The 19,903-nt window shown below is 43.3% G+C and overlaps 1 protein-coding gene across 2 annotated transcripts in view; it reads right to left on the bottom strand.

Moving 5' to 3' along the window:
- Positions 1-9,883: 9,883 nt before the first annotated feature.
- Positions 9,884-19,903, bottom strand: part of HPSE2 (heparanase 2 (inactive)) — a 696,190-nt gene continuing 686,170 nt past the window's right edge. For both annotated transcript variants that reach the window (XM_034663118.1, XM_034663117.1), the window contains one exon: positions 9,884-10,722. In XM_034663118.1, coding sequence (XP_034519009.1) covers positions 10,462-10,722 — 261 coding nt within the window. In that variant the 3' untranslated portion in view covers positions 9,884-10,461. The remainder of the gene's footprint in view (positions 10,723-19,903) is intronic.

Below are 19,903 nucleotides of genomic sequence, written 5' to 3' on the forward strand. Positions count from 1 at the left end.
GTATGGTGCGGGCTGTATGGTAAAGCGCCTGCACCATCTTACACCCCCGACAGCACTGGGAGTTTTCACTGCTCTGTAGCCTCCTTAGCACTTGGCATTGTCCTTTTTAAATTTTAGCCGTTCTAGTAGGTATATGGTAGAATCCCGTTGGGGTTTGAATTTCCATTTTCCTAATGACTAGTGACGTTGAACTTCTTTTCATGTGTTTGTATGCCGTGTGTAAAATGCTGAAATCATTTGCCCATTTTAAAGTTGTTTTTTATTATTATGTATATGATTTCTTTATATATTTGGATATGAATTCTTTATCAGATATGTTTTCCTTTTTTTTTTGCCAGCCTGTGGCTTTGTCTTTTCATTTTCTTTCTAGTGACTTTTGAAGAACAGAAATTTTTGTGCTTTTGTGCCACTGTCTAAAACATCTTTGCCTAAACCAGGGTCACAAAGATTTCCTCCTGTTTTCTTCCAGAAGCTTCATAGTTTGTTTTGCACTTGTCTATGATCCATTTCAAGTTGATTTTTGTAGAAAGTGTGAGAGAAATGTTCAGGTTCATTTTTTTGCATATAGATATCCAATTTTTCTAGCACCATTTGTTGAAAAAGTATTCTTTCTTCATTGAATTACTTTGACACATTTGTCTCAAATAAATTGACTATAAATATGAAGATCTATTTCTGGATTGTCCATTCTGTTCAATACATTTAGATGGATTCAGGTCACACTAAGGATTTTATTGATTTTTCTCAAACAGCTTTTGGTTTCAACAATTTTCATCGGTTTTTCTGCTTTTTAGTTCACCGATTTCTGCACTATTTTCTATTTCCTTTCTTCTGTTTATTTTGGATTTGATTTGTTCTTCTTTTTTTAGTTTCTTAGGGCAGAACCTGACCCATTGATTTGAGACCCTTTGTCTTTTTTTCTAACAAGGGATTTGCTGCTATAAACTTCCCCCAAGGTACTGTTTTCTTAGCACCCACAATTTTTGATATGTTTTATTTTCATTTTCAATGAGTTCCAAATGCTTTCTAATTTTTCCTTTGATTATTTTTTTGGCTCATGGATTATCTAGAAGTGTGGGATTAATTTCCAACTATTTGATGGTTTTCCAGGTATCTTTCTGTAATTGGTTTCTATTTCAATTCCATTTGGCCAGAGGATATGCTTTGTGTGACTTGAGTCCTTTTAAATTTATTGATGGCCTAGGATATGGTCAATCTTGGTGAAAGTTCCAGGTGTACTTGAAAATAATATACATTTTTCTTTTGTTGGGTTGAGTGATCTATAAATGTCAATTAGGCCAAGTTGGTTGATAGGAACATTTAAGTCTTCTCTCTCCTTAATGATTTTCTGTGTACTTATTCTATCAAATATTGAGATAGTGATATTGAATTCTCCAACTATAATTTTGAATTTGCCTATTTCTCCTCATGGTTCTGCCAGGTTTTGCTTCATATATATTGAAGCTCTGTTATTTGATGCATAAACATTATGATTGTTACATTCTCTTAATGAATTAGCCCCTATATCATTATAAAATTACCTTTTAATCTTTGACACTGTTCATTGCACTAAATCCACTTTGAGAATAGTGTAACCACTACCGCTTTATTTTGATTGATTAACATGGCATGTGGAAGAGTTCAGGACATGCAACCCCAAAATATGCCACTTTGGTACACTGATTACTGTGAGCTAAAGGCACTTGTGTTTCAGCAGGTGCAAGAAGGGCATGCTGGCCTTCCCTCTTCTTTCTGTAAGCAGGACATGAAACTCCCATGGGAAAGATATCCTCCCTTTTCCAGGAGGACAGGAACGTTCTTCTCACCAGAGAAGGGGACTCTAGGCAGAGAGAAATCTGTAAAAATAGACTGGGTTAAAATAACTTATCTTTCTATAGTCTCCCCGTATGGTTTAGTTACTTTTCCACAATTGCCACTTTCTTCAACCTAGTATATAAGCACTTAGGCCTGGCCAGTTCTTCAGATCATCTTTCTTGTGGGGGCTCCCCTGTACATGTTAAAACTTACTAAATAAAATCTCTGTGCTTTTCTCCTGTGGACTCTGCTTTATGTCAGCCTCAGCTGGAAACTCTGAGAGGGTAGAGGTGACATTTTACCTCCCCTGCATTACGTAATCTTCCATTGTTTACTCTTAGTCAACTTGTGTCTTCATTTGTAAAACACATTTTTTTTTTGTAGGCAGCATATAGTTGGGTCTGATTTTTTATCCAGACTGACGATCTCCGCCAGATGGAATTGTCAGATTGTGTGGGAAGAACAACTCACGTGTAATGTGATTATTACTACGGTTTAAAGTCTATCAGTCATTATCTTGCTATTTGTTTTGCATTTGTCGCATCTTTTCTTTGTCCCCTTTTCCCTCTTTTTATGCCTTTAAAAACCTTTATTGAGCACTTCTATGATTCCATTTTATCTCCTTTACTGGCTTCAGGACCAGGCCTGGGGTGGGGAGAATGAGATACTCACCTTGAGTGCAGAGTTTAAAGGGATGTCAAAAAATGTGGTAATGAATTTAATACTATTTTAATCAGTGTTTTTAAAAGTCGGAACTAAAGCAAAAAATCCATGATGAATAAAATATCAAAGTTTTAAATATAAACACGATCAGTATTTCTGATTTTCTTTTGACCTCATGCTCCAGTATAGCTCAACATAACGTTATTACTAACTGTGGATCACAGCTTTCTGCTTCATGTACACGCACATACGTGTATGATTAAATATCAGTTTAAAATTTATGCATCAAATTTCATCTAGGTGAAATTTGTTAATTGTATTGTCTAAATTTTCTATTCTTTCTGATTTAGTCTGTCTTTTGTCTCATTTTCTGAGAGAAATGGGTTTAGGATCTCCTATCATGATTGTGAATTTGTCTTTTCCCGTTTTATTTCTGTGAGGCTTTGCTTTACAGATAGCGTTTGTCATTAGGTGCGTGCAAATTTAGAATTTTTACTGTTAAAAATTCTTTATAAAATGTCCCTCTCCATTATTAACAGTACTTTTTGTTTTACAAAAGTATTTACTGTCTCATATCAACATCACCTTTTGTTGCATGGCGTATCTTTTTTAAATCGTTTTACCTTCTTATATTTTAGATGTTTCTTTTTAAATGGCATTTAGTTGGGTTTTGTTTCTTTTTATCTCATCCGACAATCTTTGTCTTTTAATTGGAGCATTCTATTTACATTTTATAACATTACAAGTAAACTTGTGTTCAAATCTATCATCTTACTATTCTCTATTTGTCCCACCTGTCCTCTGTTATCATTCTTTCTTGCTTTCTTTTAGATCAATTATTTTTTATTTTGATTCCACTCTCCCCCTTGCTCCCGTTCACTTAGAAATAATACACTCTTTCAATATTCTTTTTAGTGGTTACCCTAGTGATTAAAACATGCATCCTTGACTTATCAAAGTTTAATATAAATTGGTTCTTTTACCTCTGCCTTAAAAATGGAAGGATGTTAGAGTACTTTCCATTTGTCTGCTTTTAAAATGTATGCTATTGCAATCACTTTTAATTCTATGCGACATCATTGTTTTATTATTTAGATTTTCCCACATATTTATGTTGCTCTTCATTCTTTCCTGCATCTCCCTTAACATTATTTTGATTATTCATTCCTTTTGCTGTCTGTCCCCCATCTGTCTTTCATTGCCCCTCCGATTTCCTTGCCCTTCCACTGCCCACCCCACCTGTAAATAGTTGACTTCCAGGACATCAGGTGTACACATGATAAAAACTCTACTATGTTACATTTCAGATGCTGCTGTAGCAATCCCATGTACATGTCTTCAAGTTCGATTTAATTTCTCAAAAGTGAGGTCAACCTTTCTTTTTCTTTTAAAAACCTAATAACAAGCTGAGTATACCTTGCTTCATTTACGTTAAATTTGCACTAAATTGCTGCTTGAGAGGAAATTTGGATGAGAGGAGTCAAGTCATTAACTCAAAGAAAAATCATGACCTTACCTCTAGAAACAAAAATCATCAGATCGTGTTGTCTCTGTTAAATTTCGTGTGTATGCATCCTGAAAGGCACATTGCGTTTATGTAGAAACAGTGACAAAAAATTTAAGGCTACCTTTGAAACCTATCAAAAAGGTATATCTAAGTCTACGTGTGTGTGTGTGTGTGTGTGTGTGTGTGTGTATTTATGAACCATCTGACACAGGCTCCGACGGGGGGGGGGGCAGGTTTCAGGTAACCCTAGAGCTCACTTCCTCTGAAGCCCTCATTTTACAGATGAGAATTCTGAGCTCCAGAGAGGCTCAGAGACTTGTTTTTGTTGTTGTTGTTGTGGCTGTTTTCAAGATTTTATTTATTTATTTGGCAGAGAGAGAGCGAGCCCAAGCAGGGGAAGCGGCAGGCAGAGGGAGAGGGAGAAGCAGACTCCCCACTAAGCAGGGAGCCCCATGCGGGCTCGACCCCAGGACCCTGGGATCATGACCTGAGCCAAAGGGGGATGCTTAACCGACTGAGCCACCCAGGCGCCCCGAGCCCAGTGACTTGTTTAGCGTCACACAGTGGAGGAGAGTAAGGACTAGAATCAAGGTCTCTGGACAGAGCAGCTTCCTTCAATTGCCTGAAAGTATAGTTTCCTGCACCCACCAGGTGGATTCAACTAGTGAAATAGTGTTATCTCCAGGTACGGTACCCATTTGTTCTGTAGCTATGGCCCCTAGGATTCTCTAGTGATCCGTTAACCCGCTTTGCTACTGGAGGTTTTAAATTAGATTTCTGATGTGTCTGGGAGAGGGCACGGTGTCCGGTACTAGACGCAACCTAACTGGAGAGCAGTGGAACAACACAAAGATCATTTTCTGCTACAATTCAGCTAAGTACCAGGAGTGGCAGGACTTAAGGGAAGGGAAAGAGGCAGAAAGCTCCTTTAGGTCATTCTGAAGCATTTTAAAAAAATCATTTGAATTTAGATATCACCACACATGGTCTGGTTGAAACACTCACTTGATGTCAAATTAACTAGAGGGACCCAATATCATTGATACATTTTCTGGTCTCCTAGCTGTCCATCAAAGTTTTGTGTTCCTTTTTCATGAATGTCTTAGTCTGTTCAGGCTGCTATAATAAAAATACCATATACAGGATAGCTTATAAACAACAGAAATTTATTCCTCACAGTTCTGGAGGCTGAGAAGTCCAAGATCGAGGTTCCAGTGGCTTCAGTGCCTGATGAGAGCCCACTTTCCTGTTCATAAAAAACTTTTGGGGGGCGCCTGGGTGGCACAGCGGTTAAGTGTCTGCCTTTGGCTCAGGGCGTGATCCTGGCGTTATGGGATCGAGCCCCACATCAGGCTCCTCCGCTGGGAGCCTGCTTCTTCCTCTCCCACTCCCCCTGCTTGTGTTCCCTCTCTCTCATTGGCTGTTTCTCTCTGTCAAATAAATAAATAAAATCTAAAAAAAAAAAAAGAAACTTTTGGATGTATCCTCACATGTGTCCTCATGTGGTGGAAGGGGCCAAGGAGCCCTCTGCAGTCTCTTTTATAATCCTATTTATGAAGGCTCCACGCTCACAATCTCATCACTCCCAAAGGCCCCACCTCCAAATACTAGCACATTGGGAATCCATCACATAGGGTTAAGTTTCGACATATGGATTCGGGGGGGATCAAAGACATCCCATTTATAACAATGAGATATAATTGTTGAGAAATGACTGTCCAGCCACAGACTTCATTTCCGAATCCCCCCACATTTAGATGGGACCATGTGACTGACTTATGGTCAATGGAATTGAGTGGAAGGAATTTATGCCAATTCTAGGTAAGGCCTTAAACTAGCACTGTGGTTCTGCACACACTCTCTCCTTGTCTGCCAGCTGCATGTGGACGCCCATAGCAACCTTGGAGGCCAAGTGATGAAATGGCAGACTGCCTACCAGTCTGGGTCCCTGAAGGGCTGTGGGGAACGGAACCACTACTCACCCCCCTGCCACCAATTAAACTTTGCATGATCTGTTAGCAAGAAATAAGTGTCGATTACATTAGGCCATTGAGATTCTGGGCTTTATCTGTTATTGCAGTTAACAGTTACTTCAACATAGTCAATGACATCTAACTTGAACAATAACATTTGATTTCTACTTAGAGTACTGGAGGCAAAGCTTGTGGGGAAGAGAAAAGAGGGAGAGGCAGCACATCACGAAATCAACAATTCCCACCATGTGTTAGTTCATTGGGTCAAAGTGTAGTGTGGACAACAGTGCCCCCCCCCCGAACATCCTGAGAACAGAAAGTTAAGAGTATTCACATTTTATTACTTACAGAATGTTACCTCAAAATATAAACTACCTCATGGGCCCTAACTCTGCAATCGCCAAGCTCGTATAAACCTTAATATAATCTGATTTTGGAAGCAAATATTAACACCTGTTCAAATTCCCTGCAGAGAAGAAACTTTCCCTGGGATGTGTTCCTGTACTCATTTTGCCAAGTTCCAGATGAATGAAGCTTAGGTTTCTTCTGCTTCTTCCAAAAATATAATTTATTACATAACATTTACAACTTGAAAAAGGATCCTAGAATATTTTCATGAATAATAATTAGAAGAGTAAGTTCATGCTGTGGGCTATAAAGAAGGGCCCCCTTTTCTCTGCTGGGTGCATAGGACAGGGGGATTTACTCATGAGCCAGTCATTTGGAACTTGGTCAGCTCCTCCCGAATGCTCCCAGGGGGCTGCTCTGGTGTTTGGTTTCTTGTATTTTAGCTTTCTTGTTTTAGAGCGATCTTTGCAAAAATACCTCCCCTCTGGCAATAGTTAATGGGTTTATTATTTATTTAGTCTGGAAGACAAAGAGAAACTTGCAAGGCTCTTAGTGGTGGGGACAGGAGGGGCAGTGCCCTTAAAGGCAGCGCATGCTTGGGTATTGCCTGGCTCTCCAGATCTTGGAAATACTGAGAATCATTACGTGTGGTGGGTGGTGGCGGTGGTAGGAGTGGTCCTTTCAATTATTCTACAGAAGAACACAGGGGAGAAGCAACCAGGAGGGTCACTGGTGGGCCCGAGGGGAGGCCGGATTCCAAATGTTACAGCCAAGGTCGATCGGTCACAGCCCTGCTCACGACCCATCAGAACAACTAGTAGGCTTTACTGCCAGAGGTATCTGCCTGGGTCATCTCTGCGTCTGCAGAGTTGAAACACTGCCCTTTTGTTTTCAGAAATAAAACCACTCTCAGTGGATTTCCAAGGTGAACGCAGCAGCTGCATCCCTCCCTGACATGGGCCTGGAGTGCATGCGTGGAGCACACCTGCAGATGGGGGCACGGCCAGGACGATTCCAGCAGCTCAGCAGTTCGGCAGCCCTGCTGGGTCCTTCCCCGCCCCCCGTCAGCAGGCCTCAGCAGCTCCTGGTGCTCAGGGCCAGTGGGGGCCTTTCAGGGGGAATCCACCAACAAACTCTGCCATTTTGGAGGGTGCAGGGTTTGGGCTCAACTACTGGGGAGGGGATGGGACTACCAGGGTGAGTGGGCCTTGGGGAATTGCGGTTCTGGGGGTCCCAGGCCTTAGTCTCATTGTAGTCCAGTTCTGGAATGTTTAAGCTTCTCTCCATCCAGAGATAAGCTAATATCCCACAGTTGTGGCTTTTTCAGGGCACTAGAAAAATTGAGACTTTTTCTTCAAATAACAATGAGAATTTGTTCTGAGCCTTTGTGATAAGAAAGGAGAAAGAAAATCATTCCTAGAGGCAGGAAGAATAGAAAATCATCTCAACAAAAGGCACAGACTTCTCATTATACCTTATTATGCTTTCAAATAAGCATTTCTGAAAGCCCATTCTTCAGTTTAAAGTAAAGTGGTTCTGAAGTCTTAGACGATCTCAGCCATGTCTTATCTTAGGAGGAAAAAATCTGATGTGGGAAGCTGGTGGATGAACTCCTTTGTCCCAGGGCCCAGCCTGGCAAGGGGCTCCCGTGGTGGGCATTGTGAGGCTTAGTTTTGCCACAGGCTATCTTTTGCAGGGAGTGTGATAGGGGAATCCCTTTAGGAAGTGGTCCCTACTTGTTTAGTAATTATCTACCACCCCAGAATGAAAAAACCAGGACAGATGCCTTGGACCAAAATCCCTAAAGAATGTGATGTTATCATGAGTTTCTCAGTATCCTTTGAATAATGCAAATACTTCTTCCATCAGACAGTTGCAAAGTTAGAATTGCAGGACCCCAAAGATAAATTTCAATGATTCCCTCCTCCCTTTTTATTAACTAAAAAAAACAAAAAGAAAAAACAAAACTTAAACCTCTTGGGAGCATTTAATACACAGAGAAAGATAAAGGAAGCAGGAGTGGCCCAGTTTCTGCAGGCTGGGAAGCTTAGTGAAGAACTAACTCTTATTTACAGAAAGCTTGCACGGAGCTCTGGAGGTCTGGCTGCCCTGGATGCGGGTGAGGGGGTGAGGCTGTGAAGTGGGCAACCACTGGGCTTGCTGGCTGCATGAACAGACACTGGATTGTTCTGCGCTCAGCCACCCACTGCCCTGGGTGGCCCTGCGTGAGCTCCGAACCCTCTCCACGCCTCACGGGAAGACTCCTTCACGGGGCTACTAGGTTCGCGGAGCAAACCGGCCAGGGCCAGGCCCGCCAGGACGGCCGCTTACTTGTGCTCTCATCCGGGGCCTGCAGCTGTGCCTGTGTCTGTATATAGAGGAGACTTTGCTATCTGCACACGTTTTTTAAAGCTTGAGGAGACAAGTTCTTTGTCTCTCTTTTCCTCTCTCTTCCTCACCTGGCCTGTCCCCTGCCACTCCTTTCCCTGCTTTCTCCCCCAGTCTTGGCACTTCTTGCTTCTCCCCTTGCAGAGCTGAGGCTTGAGCAGGAGGCTGCCTGGGTGGCCTTGCATGCGGCCATGCTCTCTCCATCGGCTTCCAGGCTGAGCCTGCCCACTGACCAGGTCCAGCCCAGTCCTTGCCGCCCCCCGCTTTGCTGGCAGGAGCACATACCTCCGGTGCGCTCGTCCTCCAGGACCCACCGGCAAACACCGCCGAGCCGAGTCCGCTCAAGCACAGAGTGAGCCTGCCGGCTGCCCTCTCCCCAGTTCCCCGCTGTCTGTGCTGGGTCTCCCGGACTTGTCCCTCCCTCGTGCTGTGTCTCACCTCAGACCCGGCCCTGTCCTTCCTGTCCTTTATCCTGAGAAAGAAAATCAACCCACAGGAGAGAGTCATTTCAGTGGTAGCTTATTTGCGTCTCACCCCTTGAATCACGCAGGTTTATCACCACCACCTTTAAATCAGTCCACTTCCCCTGCCCGACCTGGGGCGTCCCACCCAGCACTGCACAGTTCCCCGTCAGACCTCGGCCTCCAGATTCCCCCTTCCCCCAGGGGCTGAACGGAAAGCTTTGCTCTGGGCTCACACTGGGGGGCCTGGGAGAGCATGGACCTGGTCAACCTTCACGACCAGATTAGATTTCTGCCTAGTAAATGCCACTGACAGGCACACAGCTCCTGAGGAAGAGGCAGACAGGTGAGATTCAGTTGTGTCTTACAGTGATGGCTTTTGATTGACACCTTTTTGAAACGGTTTTGGTCAAATAAACCATGAAGGGCTTGGCCTACAAGCCTTTAAGATTCCTTCAGATTTGATGCAGGTCTAATTATTTGCTTGTTCAGTTAGGGTGTGTGTGTGTGTGTGTGTGTGTGTGTGTGTGTGTGTGTCTGCATTCAGTGGTTCAGTGTGCTTTCTTTTTGTGCTGAAACTCTCTCCCTCCCAGCCACATGACGGATGATGATTGCTTTTCGTGGTGCCTAATACATTGTTCTCCAGTCCATGAATATTGCTACCTGACTCCCATTCCAACCCAAGGGGAATCTGGATTCACAGAGGAATAGAACCCTCTTACAAAATCTGGAGTATGATTGCAATTTTACTTTGAAAGCACCCGTTTCCCGGAGGAATAGCCAGTGATTGATGCCATTGTCAGAAACCCAGATGCGCACACTCATACATCAGCCAGGAAATGACATAAACAGTTCACCCAGCAGGCCAGCACCGACCCACCCACTCGCTCCCCTGTGGGAAGAGAGGTGATAGGAAACCCGGGGCAACAGCAGGGAACAGACAAGGAGAGGAGTTAGAAGAGGGCTGGGCTCCTGAAGGCCCACCTGGTGGTCTCCTTCCTCATCTTGTGCCGAGGGCAGCGGCCACAGGCTAAGGTCCACAGTTACATTGAGACGTGACCCGGATCATGGAGAGCTGTTCCATCTGTCCGGGAGCGCGCTGCCAGCTTCTTTCCTTGGTGCGCGCACGGGTACATACGGCTGCACACACTTCTCTTCATCCTTATACAGGTACAGGCGACGTCTACATTTTTCTTGGGGGTTGATGTGGCCTACCTAGGGGAAGCTCATGCTATGGCATTTGTCTCTTTGGAGAGCAAGTCTGTGCTGATTCCAGCAGGATGGAGCAGCAGAGACTGGTTTGTTGCTAAGAAGATGTTTGAAAAATCAGGATACTATTAGGACGGGAGAGTGGAAAGCAGTCCAGCAGGCCTGCTGGTGACTCGCGGGTGTGAGGGTGGTTTATCGGTAGCGGCAGGCCAAAGCGTTGACATTCTTGACCACATAAAAGCCCATGGTGACTGGAGGGATGACCAGTGTCCGGCCGGCCCGCAGGGGGCGGGGCTTCAGTTCTGGGAGGGTCCCATCGTCCACCATCACTAAGGGCTGGCCGTTCAGCTGCACTGACCTACAGTGAAGAAAAATAGCGTGGGACTTGTTATTGCATCATCACAGCAAAGTCTGGACAACCCCGGACTGCTTGCCAGTCTGTCTGATACCGGCCCAGCGGTCACTTGCTATGCCCAAGCTCTCAGCATCGTGTTTTACTTTTAAAAACTCATAAAAACTCCAGCAACGCTCTGAGAAAGAAATTGCCATTATCCCATTTTACCTAGAGTGGCTAAGGGACTGGTCCAAGGTCATCCAGCTTGTAGGTCTGGGAGCCAGGGTTTGAACGCAGGTCGCCTAGTCCCAGACACACATCATTTAGACAAGTGAGAAGTCTGTGGTGCAGAAGCTGAAAAGTGTATCACACCTGTTGTTGTTGTTAAATCATAATAGCAGTCCAGTTTGACCTTATACCTAAAGAATTGTTTCCCGTGGAGTGCTGCACAGGCTTAAGATGATTTCAGAAGTCTCCTATTTAAAGGGTCTCTTTATTTGAGAGATTAGAGAATTAACATCAAGTTACTTGTCTAGGCTTATTCTGAAGGAGGAGAGAGACACTTAATGACTCTCCTTTTTCTGAGAATGAGTTTTCAAATCTTTTTTTAAGAGACAGAGGGAGCGAGCAGGGGTGGAGGGGCAGAGGGAGAGGGAGAAAGAATCTTAAGCAGGCTCCACACCCAGCGTGGAGCCCAACATGGGGCGCAATCTCATGACCCTGAGCTCATGATCAAGGGTTGAACGCTCACCTGACTAAACCCCCAGGTGTCCTTCATATCTAATATTTATCAGATGTTTCTGTTTCAGCAACACAATGGAGTGGGTGATAAAGTAGGCATTTTTTGATTCCAAATCACCCATCCTGCGTGCTTTCTTCTTCCTGTGTACCAGCCATCGTCAACCCTGAGAAGAGGGCCACACGCAGAATACACTTAGGGGAAAGAGAAGAAGCTCATCACCCATCCTTGGCCTGTGGAACAGAATCCAAAGAACTTCCCAGCTGTTCCTGACCCGGAATGACTTGTACGGCCACTTATCCAGATTGAAGCTCAGTTTTCTGGGTCAGAAGAAAAGGCCAGAGCCAGACCACCAGCTGGAAATAAGGCTGTGAGTCACCCTCAGAAAATCAACATTGCATAGTGATGACTGTTTTGGGGTCTTGCCCAACCTTCAATATGATAACAGTGCAGTGATATTATCTGAGCTGTAAAGAGAATGAAATGTTAGAAGCTGATACAGAGATCTTTGTCTCATGTTCCTTCTGTGCTATGAATGATAGACGGGTTTAGAGAGAGATAATCAGACCTATGCCCGGCAGAGCAGTGAATTCCCAGAGATAAGTGTGTTGTGAATTGCTCCCAGCAGAGGGCAAGGTAGGGAGGCAGGTCCGGGCCTGGTCCCACATGGGTAAGTTTGGGTCTGGTCCAGATCTGACCAGCCAGAGGGGCAGCCATGCTCCTCTCGTTGGTGTGACTGAGGAATGAAAGAGCGAGCAGGGGACTCCTGTATGGAGAGCCAGACCTGCCTCTGGAAAAGTACAGAGGTTGGAGAACTGAGATCTGGTAAGTGTTGACCTCATCAAATCTGCAAGGAGCTTTTGCTCCAAATTTAAGTGACTATCTCTGGTGAAGATAGCCTACTCACTGGAGTGAGAGATAGGGTGAGAAGGGGTCCAGTTGCAAAAGAAAAAAAGCCAGAACAGATCTTCACAGTGTACTTTCATTATTTTGTTTCAGGTGGTGTGAATATCCAACAACCAGACATACACACCATCAAATACAAATTCAATAATACTAATTAATTTTTCCAATGAATCCTCAGTTGATATCACTGCTCCACTTGAAGAACTTCAATGATCCCTCTCATATATGGAAGTGGGTGGAAGCCCTCCCCGTAAGGAATTAGGTAATGCCCTTTTTGAGTCACATGATCCCAGAGCATTGATCTGGGCTCTGGAAGCGTAATAAGCAAGCCTTTGAATGTCTATATCATTATTCTAGAACAGGGCCCATTCTGATTCCCTTGTTGGTTACTTGTAAAAAGCTAACACAATTGTGGGTGGGACTGGGAAGCATGGTTGAGATTCTGGACAATCTCTAATCCCAGGACCCCAGTCACTGACTCGCTAGATAGTCACCTTCCTTCTGGAGGCTTTTTCATCTGTGCAATTGCTATTGGCTGTCAGGCCAGAGACGTGAAGTACAAAGTATGAGGCGCTCTGACAGCATAACCAGTCCCGTAAGTAGGAGACCGTGTTTTGTTATTAATCCCTTTCGCCGTAGCTACGGGTAAACTTACTGGTCCTTGTACTTGACTGCTCTTGGGACTGACCAGTTTCATGGCTCCTTTTTAAAGCTCTCTCTTCCCTTGGCTCCCATGGTACCTCTCTCCCACTGTCTCTCTCTTGCTCCCACTTTCCCTCTCCTTCATTTCTGCATGTGGTTGCCTCTTGAGGGGGACTGTTCATTTCCACCTGCCTCTCAGATGGTGGGGTTCTTGGTGCTTTGTCCTTGGACCTCTTCTCCCACACTCCATACTCCCGCTGAGTGCTATTACCCACACCCACGACTTTGATTGTTACCCATGACAATACTCCCCAAACCTAGCCTAGATCCTTCTTCTAACTAATGGTATCTCCACTTAGTTGTCCCATAGGAACTACAAAGTCACTATGTCCAAAGTTGAAATTGTCTCCTCAAACCCTGTCCTTTTCTCTGCCTCTTTTTTTAAAAATGTTTTTTTATTATATTATATTATGTTAGTCACCCTGGTTTCTGATGCAAAGTTTGATGATTCATTAGTTGCGCATAACACCCAGTGCACCATGCAATACGTGCCCTCCTTACTACCCAACACCAGTCTATCCCATTCCCCCACCCCCTCCTCTCTGAAGCCCTCAGTTTGTTTTGCAGAGTCCATAGTCTCTCATGCTTCATTCTCCCTTCTGATTACCCCCCCTTTCTTTATCCCTTTCTTCCCCTACCGATCTTCCTAGTTCTTATGTTCCATAGATGAGAGAAATCATATGATAATTGTCTTTCTCTGCTTGACTTATTTCACTTAGCATTATCTCCTCCAGTGCCGTCCATGTTGCAGCAAATGTTGAGAATTCGTTCTTTCTGATAGCTGAGTAATATTCCATTGTATATATGGACCACAGCTTCTTAATCCAGTCATCTGTTGAAGGGCATCTCGGCTCCTTCCATGATTTGGCTATTGTGGACAATGCAGCTATGAACATTGGGGTGCATATGGCCCTTCTCTTTACTACGTCTGTATCTTTGGGGTAAACACCCAGTAGTGCAATGGCTGGGTCATAGGGTAGCTCAATTTTGAACTTTTTAAGGGACCTCCACACTGTTTTCCAGGGTGGCTGCACCAACCTGCATTCCCACCAACAATGTAGGAGGGATCCCCTTTCTCCACATCCTCTCCAACAATTGTTGTTTCTTGCCTTGTCTATCTTTGCCATTCTAACTGGCGTAAGGTGGTATCTCAGTGTGGTTTTGATTTGAATTTCCCTGATGGCTAATGATTTTGAACATTTTTTCATGTGTCTGTTAGCCATTTGTATGTCTTCATTGGAAAAGTGTCTGTTCATATCTTCTGCCCATTTTATGATTTGTTTATTTGTTTCTCGTGTATTGAGTTTGAGAAGTTCTTTGTAGATCTTGGATACCAGTCCTTTATCTGTGGTGTCCTTTGCAAATATATTCTCCCATTCCGTGGGCTGTCTCTTAGTTTTTTTGACTGTTTCCTTGGCTGTGCAGAAGCTCTTTATCCTGATAAAGTCCCATAAGTTCATTTTATCTTTTATTTCTCTTGCCTTTGGAGATGTGTCGTGAAAAAGGTTGCTCTGGCCGATGTCATAGAAGTTGTTGCCTATGTTCTCCTCTAGAATTTTGATGGATTCCTGTNTATTTGCAAATATATTCTCTAATTCCGTGGGCTGCCTCTTAGTTTTTTTGACTGTTTCCTTGGCTGTGCAGAAGCTTTTTTTTTTTTTTAAGTCCCANTGTCTTCATTGGAAAAGTGTCTGTTCATATCTTCTGCCCATTTTATGATTTGTTTATTTGTTTCTCGTGTATTGAGTTTGAGAAGTTCTTTGTAGATCTTGGATACCAGTCCTTTATCTGTGGTGTCCTTTGCAAATATATTCTCCCATTCCGTGGGGAAGGCAGATGCTTAACTGCTGTGCCACCCAGGCGCCCTGAAGCTTTTATTCTTGATGAAGTCCCACAAGTTCATTTTATCTTTTGTTTCTCTTGTCTTTGGAGCTGTGTCATGAAAAAGGTTGCTTTGGCCGATGTCATAGAGGTTGATGCCTACGTTCTCCTCTAGGATTTTGATGGATTCCTGTCTCACATCGAGGTCTTTCATCCATTTGGAGTTTATCTTTGTGTATGGTGTGAGAGAGTGGTCAAGTTTCATTCTTTTGCATGTAGCTGTCCAATTTTCCCAGCACCATTTATTGAAGAGACTGTCTTTTTTCCACCGGATGTTTTTTCCTGCTTTATCAAAGATTAGTTGCCCAAAGAGCCGAGGGTCCATTTCTGGGTTCTCTATTCTGTTCCATTGGTCGATGTGTCTGTTTTTGTGCCAGTACCATGCTGTCTTTGTGATCACAGCTTTGTAGTACAGCTCGAAATCCGGCATTGTGATGCCCCCAGCTTTGTTTTTCCTTTTCAACAGTTCCTTGGAGATTCGGGGCCTTTTCTGGTTCCATACAAATTTAAGGACTATTTGTTCCAGTTCTTTGAAAAATGTCCTCGGTATTTTGATCGGGATAGCATTGAAAGTGTAGATTGCTCTGGGTAGTATGGACATTTTAACTATGTTAATTCTTCCAATCCATGAGCATGGAATATTTTTCCATCTTTTTATGTCTTCCTCAATATCTTTCAAAAGTGATCTATAGTTTCTAGGATATAGGTCCTTTACGTCTCTGGTTAAGTTAATTCCAAGGTAACGTATGGTTTTTGGTGTTATTGTAAATGGGATGGATTCCCTAATTTCTCTTTCTTCAGTCTCGTTATTCGTGTATAGAAATGCAACTGATTTCTGGGCATTGATTTTGTATCCTGCCACCTTACTGAATTGTTCTATAACTTCTAATAGTTTGGGAGTGGATTCCTTTGGGTTTTCCATATAGAGTATCATGTCATCTGCAAAGAGAGACAGTTTGACTTCTTCTTTGCCGATTTGGATACCTTTGATCCCTTTTTGTCTTCTGATTGCTGTTGCAAGGACTTCTAGTACTATGTTGAATAATAGTGGCGAGAGTGGGCATCCTTGTCGTGTTCCTGATCTTAAGGGAAAGGCTTCCAGCTTTTCCCCATTGAGAATAATGCTTGCAGTAGGCTTTTCATAGATGGCTTTTATGAGATTGAGAAATGTACCCTCTATTCCTACACTCTGAAGGGTTTTAATCAGGAAAGGATGCTGTATTTTGTCAAATGCTTTTTCTGCATCAATTGAGAGGATCATATGGTTCTTGAGTCTTTTCTTGTTGATATGATGTATCACATTGATTGATTTGCGAGTGTTGAACCATGCTTGCATCCCAGGTATGAATCCCACTTGGTCATGATGGATAATCCTTTTAATGTACTGTTGGATTCTATTAGCAAGGATCTTGTTGAGGATTTTGGCATCCATATTCATTAGAGAAATCGGTCTGTAATTCTCCTTTTTGAGGGGGTCTTTGCCTGGTTTGGGGATCAAGGTAATATTAGCCTCATAGAATGAGTTTGGTAGCTTTCCTTCTGTTTCTATTTTTTGAAATAGCTTTAGGAGAATAGGTATTATTTCTTCTTTGAATGTTTGGTAGAATTCCCCAGGAAAACCGTCTGGGCCTGGAGTTTTATTATTTGGAAGGTTGTTTATCACTGACTCAATTTCTTCATAGTTAATTGGCCTATTTAAGAAATCTATTTCTTCCTGTTTCAGTCTTGGTAGTTTATAGGTTTCCAGGAAGGCCTCCATCTCTTCCAGATTGTTTAGTTTTTTGGCATATAGCTGTTGATAAAAGTTTCTAATAATCCTTGCAATTTCAATGGTGCTGGTCGTGACCTCTCCCTTTTCAGTCATAATTTTAATAATCTCAGTCCTTTCTCTTTGTTTTTGGACAAGTTTTGCCAGTGGTCTATCAATTTTATGGATTCTCTCAAAGAACCAGCTTCTAGTCCTGTTGATCTGCTCTACTGTGGTTCTGGTCTCTAATTCATTGATTTCTGCTCTAATCTTGGTCAACTCCTTCCTTGTCAGTGGGTTAGGCCTGTCCCTCTGTTGCTGTTCCAGTTTCTTGAGGTGAGAATATAGAAACTGCATTTTAGATTTTTCTATTCTTTTGAGTGAGGCTTGGATGGCTATGTATTTCCCCCTTAGGACTGCCTTTGCAGTATCCCATAGGTTTTGGACCGTTGTGTATTCATTCTCGTTGGTCTCCATAAATTGTTTAATTTGTTTTTTGATTTCCTGGTTTATCGAGTCATTCTTGAGCAGGATGGTTCTTAGCCTCCAAGTGTTTGAGTTTCTTCCAGGTTTTTCCTTGTGGTTGAGTTCCAATTTCAGAGCGTTGTGGTCTGAGAATATGCAGGGGATAATTTCAATCTTTTGGTATTGGCTGAGACCTGTTTTGTGTCCCAGAGCATGATCTATTCTTGAGAATGTTCCATGGGCATTTGAATAGAATGAGTATTCTTTGGTTCTGGGGTGTAGTGTTCTATATATATCTATGAGGTCCAACTCGTCGAGTATGGCATTCAAAGCCTTTGATTCTTTGCTTAGTTTTTGCCAGGGTGTTCTGTCTATTTCTGATAGTGGGGTGTTGAGGTCCCCTACTATTACTGTGTTCTTATCTATATGTCTCTTTATTTTGGTTAAGAGTTGGCTTGTGTATCTTGCTGCTCCCCTGTTGGGGGCATATATATTAATAATTGTCATATCCACTTGTTGAATACTTCCTTTAAGAATAATATAGTGCCCTTCTGTATCTCTCTCTATGGCCTCTAGTTTAAAATCCAGTCTATCTGATATGAGAATTGCTACTCCAGCTTTCTTTTGAGGTCCATTTGCGTGGAAGATGGTACTCCATCCCCTTACTCTAAGTCTGAATGCATCTTTGGGTTCAAAATGAGTCTCTTGTAGACAGCAAATGGATGGGTCATGTCTTTTTATCCAATCTGCAACCCTGTGGCGTTTTATGGGAGAGTTTAAGCCATTTAGATTGATAGAGATTATTGACAGATATGATTTTAATGATGCCATTTCTCTTTAAAGTCTTTGTATCGGTTGTGACTTGCTGCTCTGTATCACTCTTGGGGCCTTTTTACCTTTATAGAGCCCCCCTTAATATCTCCTGTAGGGCTGGTTTCGTGGTTACGAAATTGGTTAATGATTGGCGATTTTGGAACGTCTTTATTTCTCCATCAATTCTGAATGACAGCTTTGCTGGATAAAGGATCCTTGGCTGCATGTTTTTCTCTGAAAGAGCTTTAAAAATGCCCCCCCAAGCCTTTCTCTCATTCCAGGTCTCTGTAGACAGGTCTGACGTAATCCTGATACCTTTGCCTTGGTACGTGAGAAATTTCTTTGCCCTGGCCGCTTTCAATACTGTATCCTTGGATCTAATATTTGCGAATTGCACTATGACATGCCGTGGCGTAGGTTTGTCCTGGTTGAGCTTGGATGGGGTCCTCTCTGCCTCTTGGACACGAATGCTTGTTTCCCTTGCTAGATTAGGGAAGTTTTCAGCTACAATTTGTTCAAATATCTCTTCTAGACCTCTGTTTTTCTCCACCCCTTCAGGGATGCCGATGATTCTGACATTGGATCGTTTCATAGAGTCAGTAATCTCCCGTAATCTACATTCGTGGGCGTGGATTTTTTTAAGACCAGCTTCTATTTTCGTTTTTTCTTCTACTAACCCATCCTCCAATTCGCTAACGCGTTCCTCTGCCTCGGTGACCCTGGCCGTCAGAGCCTCTAGTTTTGACTGCATTTGGCTCATAGAGTTTTTAATTTCTGTCAGATTCGCTCTCATTTCTGCCCTTAGGGATTCTATATTCTCAGCAACGCTTTCTCTGATGCTTTTTTCAAGTTTACTCATCATCTTGACCATTGTTGCTCTGAATTCCATTTCTGATAATTGGGATACATCCATATGTATTAATTCTGTGGCCGAGGCCAATTCTGTGGCAGAGGCCACAGACTCATTATCTTTTCTTTGCTGGGGGGGACTTCTCCTTCTCGTCATTCTGATGAAGAGAGATTGCGGGGTTGTCCAGAGGCCAAATTGTTGACTGGGACCCAGGCCGTGCGCCCTTGTTTTATAGAGATCTTAGGGATGTGGGCTTCTTCCTTAAAGATTTTATTTATTTATTTGAGAGAGAGAGACAGACAGTCAGCAAGAAAGGGAACCCAAGCAGAGGAGTGGGAGAGGAAGAAGCAGGCTCCCGGTGGAGAAGCCCGATGAGGCTGATTCCGTGGATGTTCAGGCTGGTCTGGTACCTATCCAGCTCGACTCAAGGGACCGGCTGGAAAAGGGGTCCCCTACTCTTCCACTATCTTCCTATCACCCCTCTCTGCCTCTTTTTGTGTTGGTACCACCATCTATCCAGTGACCTAAGCCAGAAGGCTGGTCATCTGGGACTTCACCCCTATTCCCACATCGGGGGGTCACTAAGTCTAATCAATTCTACCTTTTAATATTTTTCATATTTGCTCCTTTCTCTCCACTCACTGCTACTATTTTAGCTCAGAACTTGCCACGTAACCGATCTCTTTGCCCCTGCCTTGCCTTCCTCCTGCTGCTTGCCACACTGCCAGCAGAGCAATCCATTGCTGTCACTGCATTGAACTCTTCAGCATGTCCCTGTGCCTCCCGCTTGCACGTGGACAATGAAGCCCCGCTCTGGCCAGCTCTCCAGTCTCAGGTCCTGCCAGTACCCCTGACCCCAATGCTAACTGTGGCTCACCCACCTCTGGGGCTGGGCAATGGGCTGAGCTGGCTGTTCTCCTCAGGTCATCATCAATAGAGGCATGAACAGAGACTGCTTCACAATGAATAGTTAGTTAAGTCTTGCACATAAATGAAATAAATATTTCTCAAATGACAACATAAGTAAGTATTGCTGGGAATACAGTACACAAGTTCATTTAAAAGTATAGTAAATATTTTTCAAGTGTAAGTACCAATAGAT

This window comes from Ailuropoda melanoleuca, chromosome 6 (genome assembly GCF_002007445.2).
Source record: "Ailuropoda melanoleuca isolate Jingjing chromosome 6, ASM200744v2, whole genome shotgun sequence".
NCBI classification, from domain to species: Eukaryota; Metazoa; Chordata; class Mammalia; order Carnivora; family Ursidae; genus Ailuropoda; species Ailuropoda melanoleuca.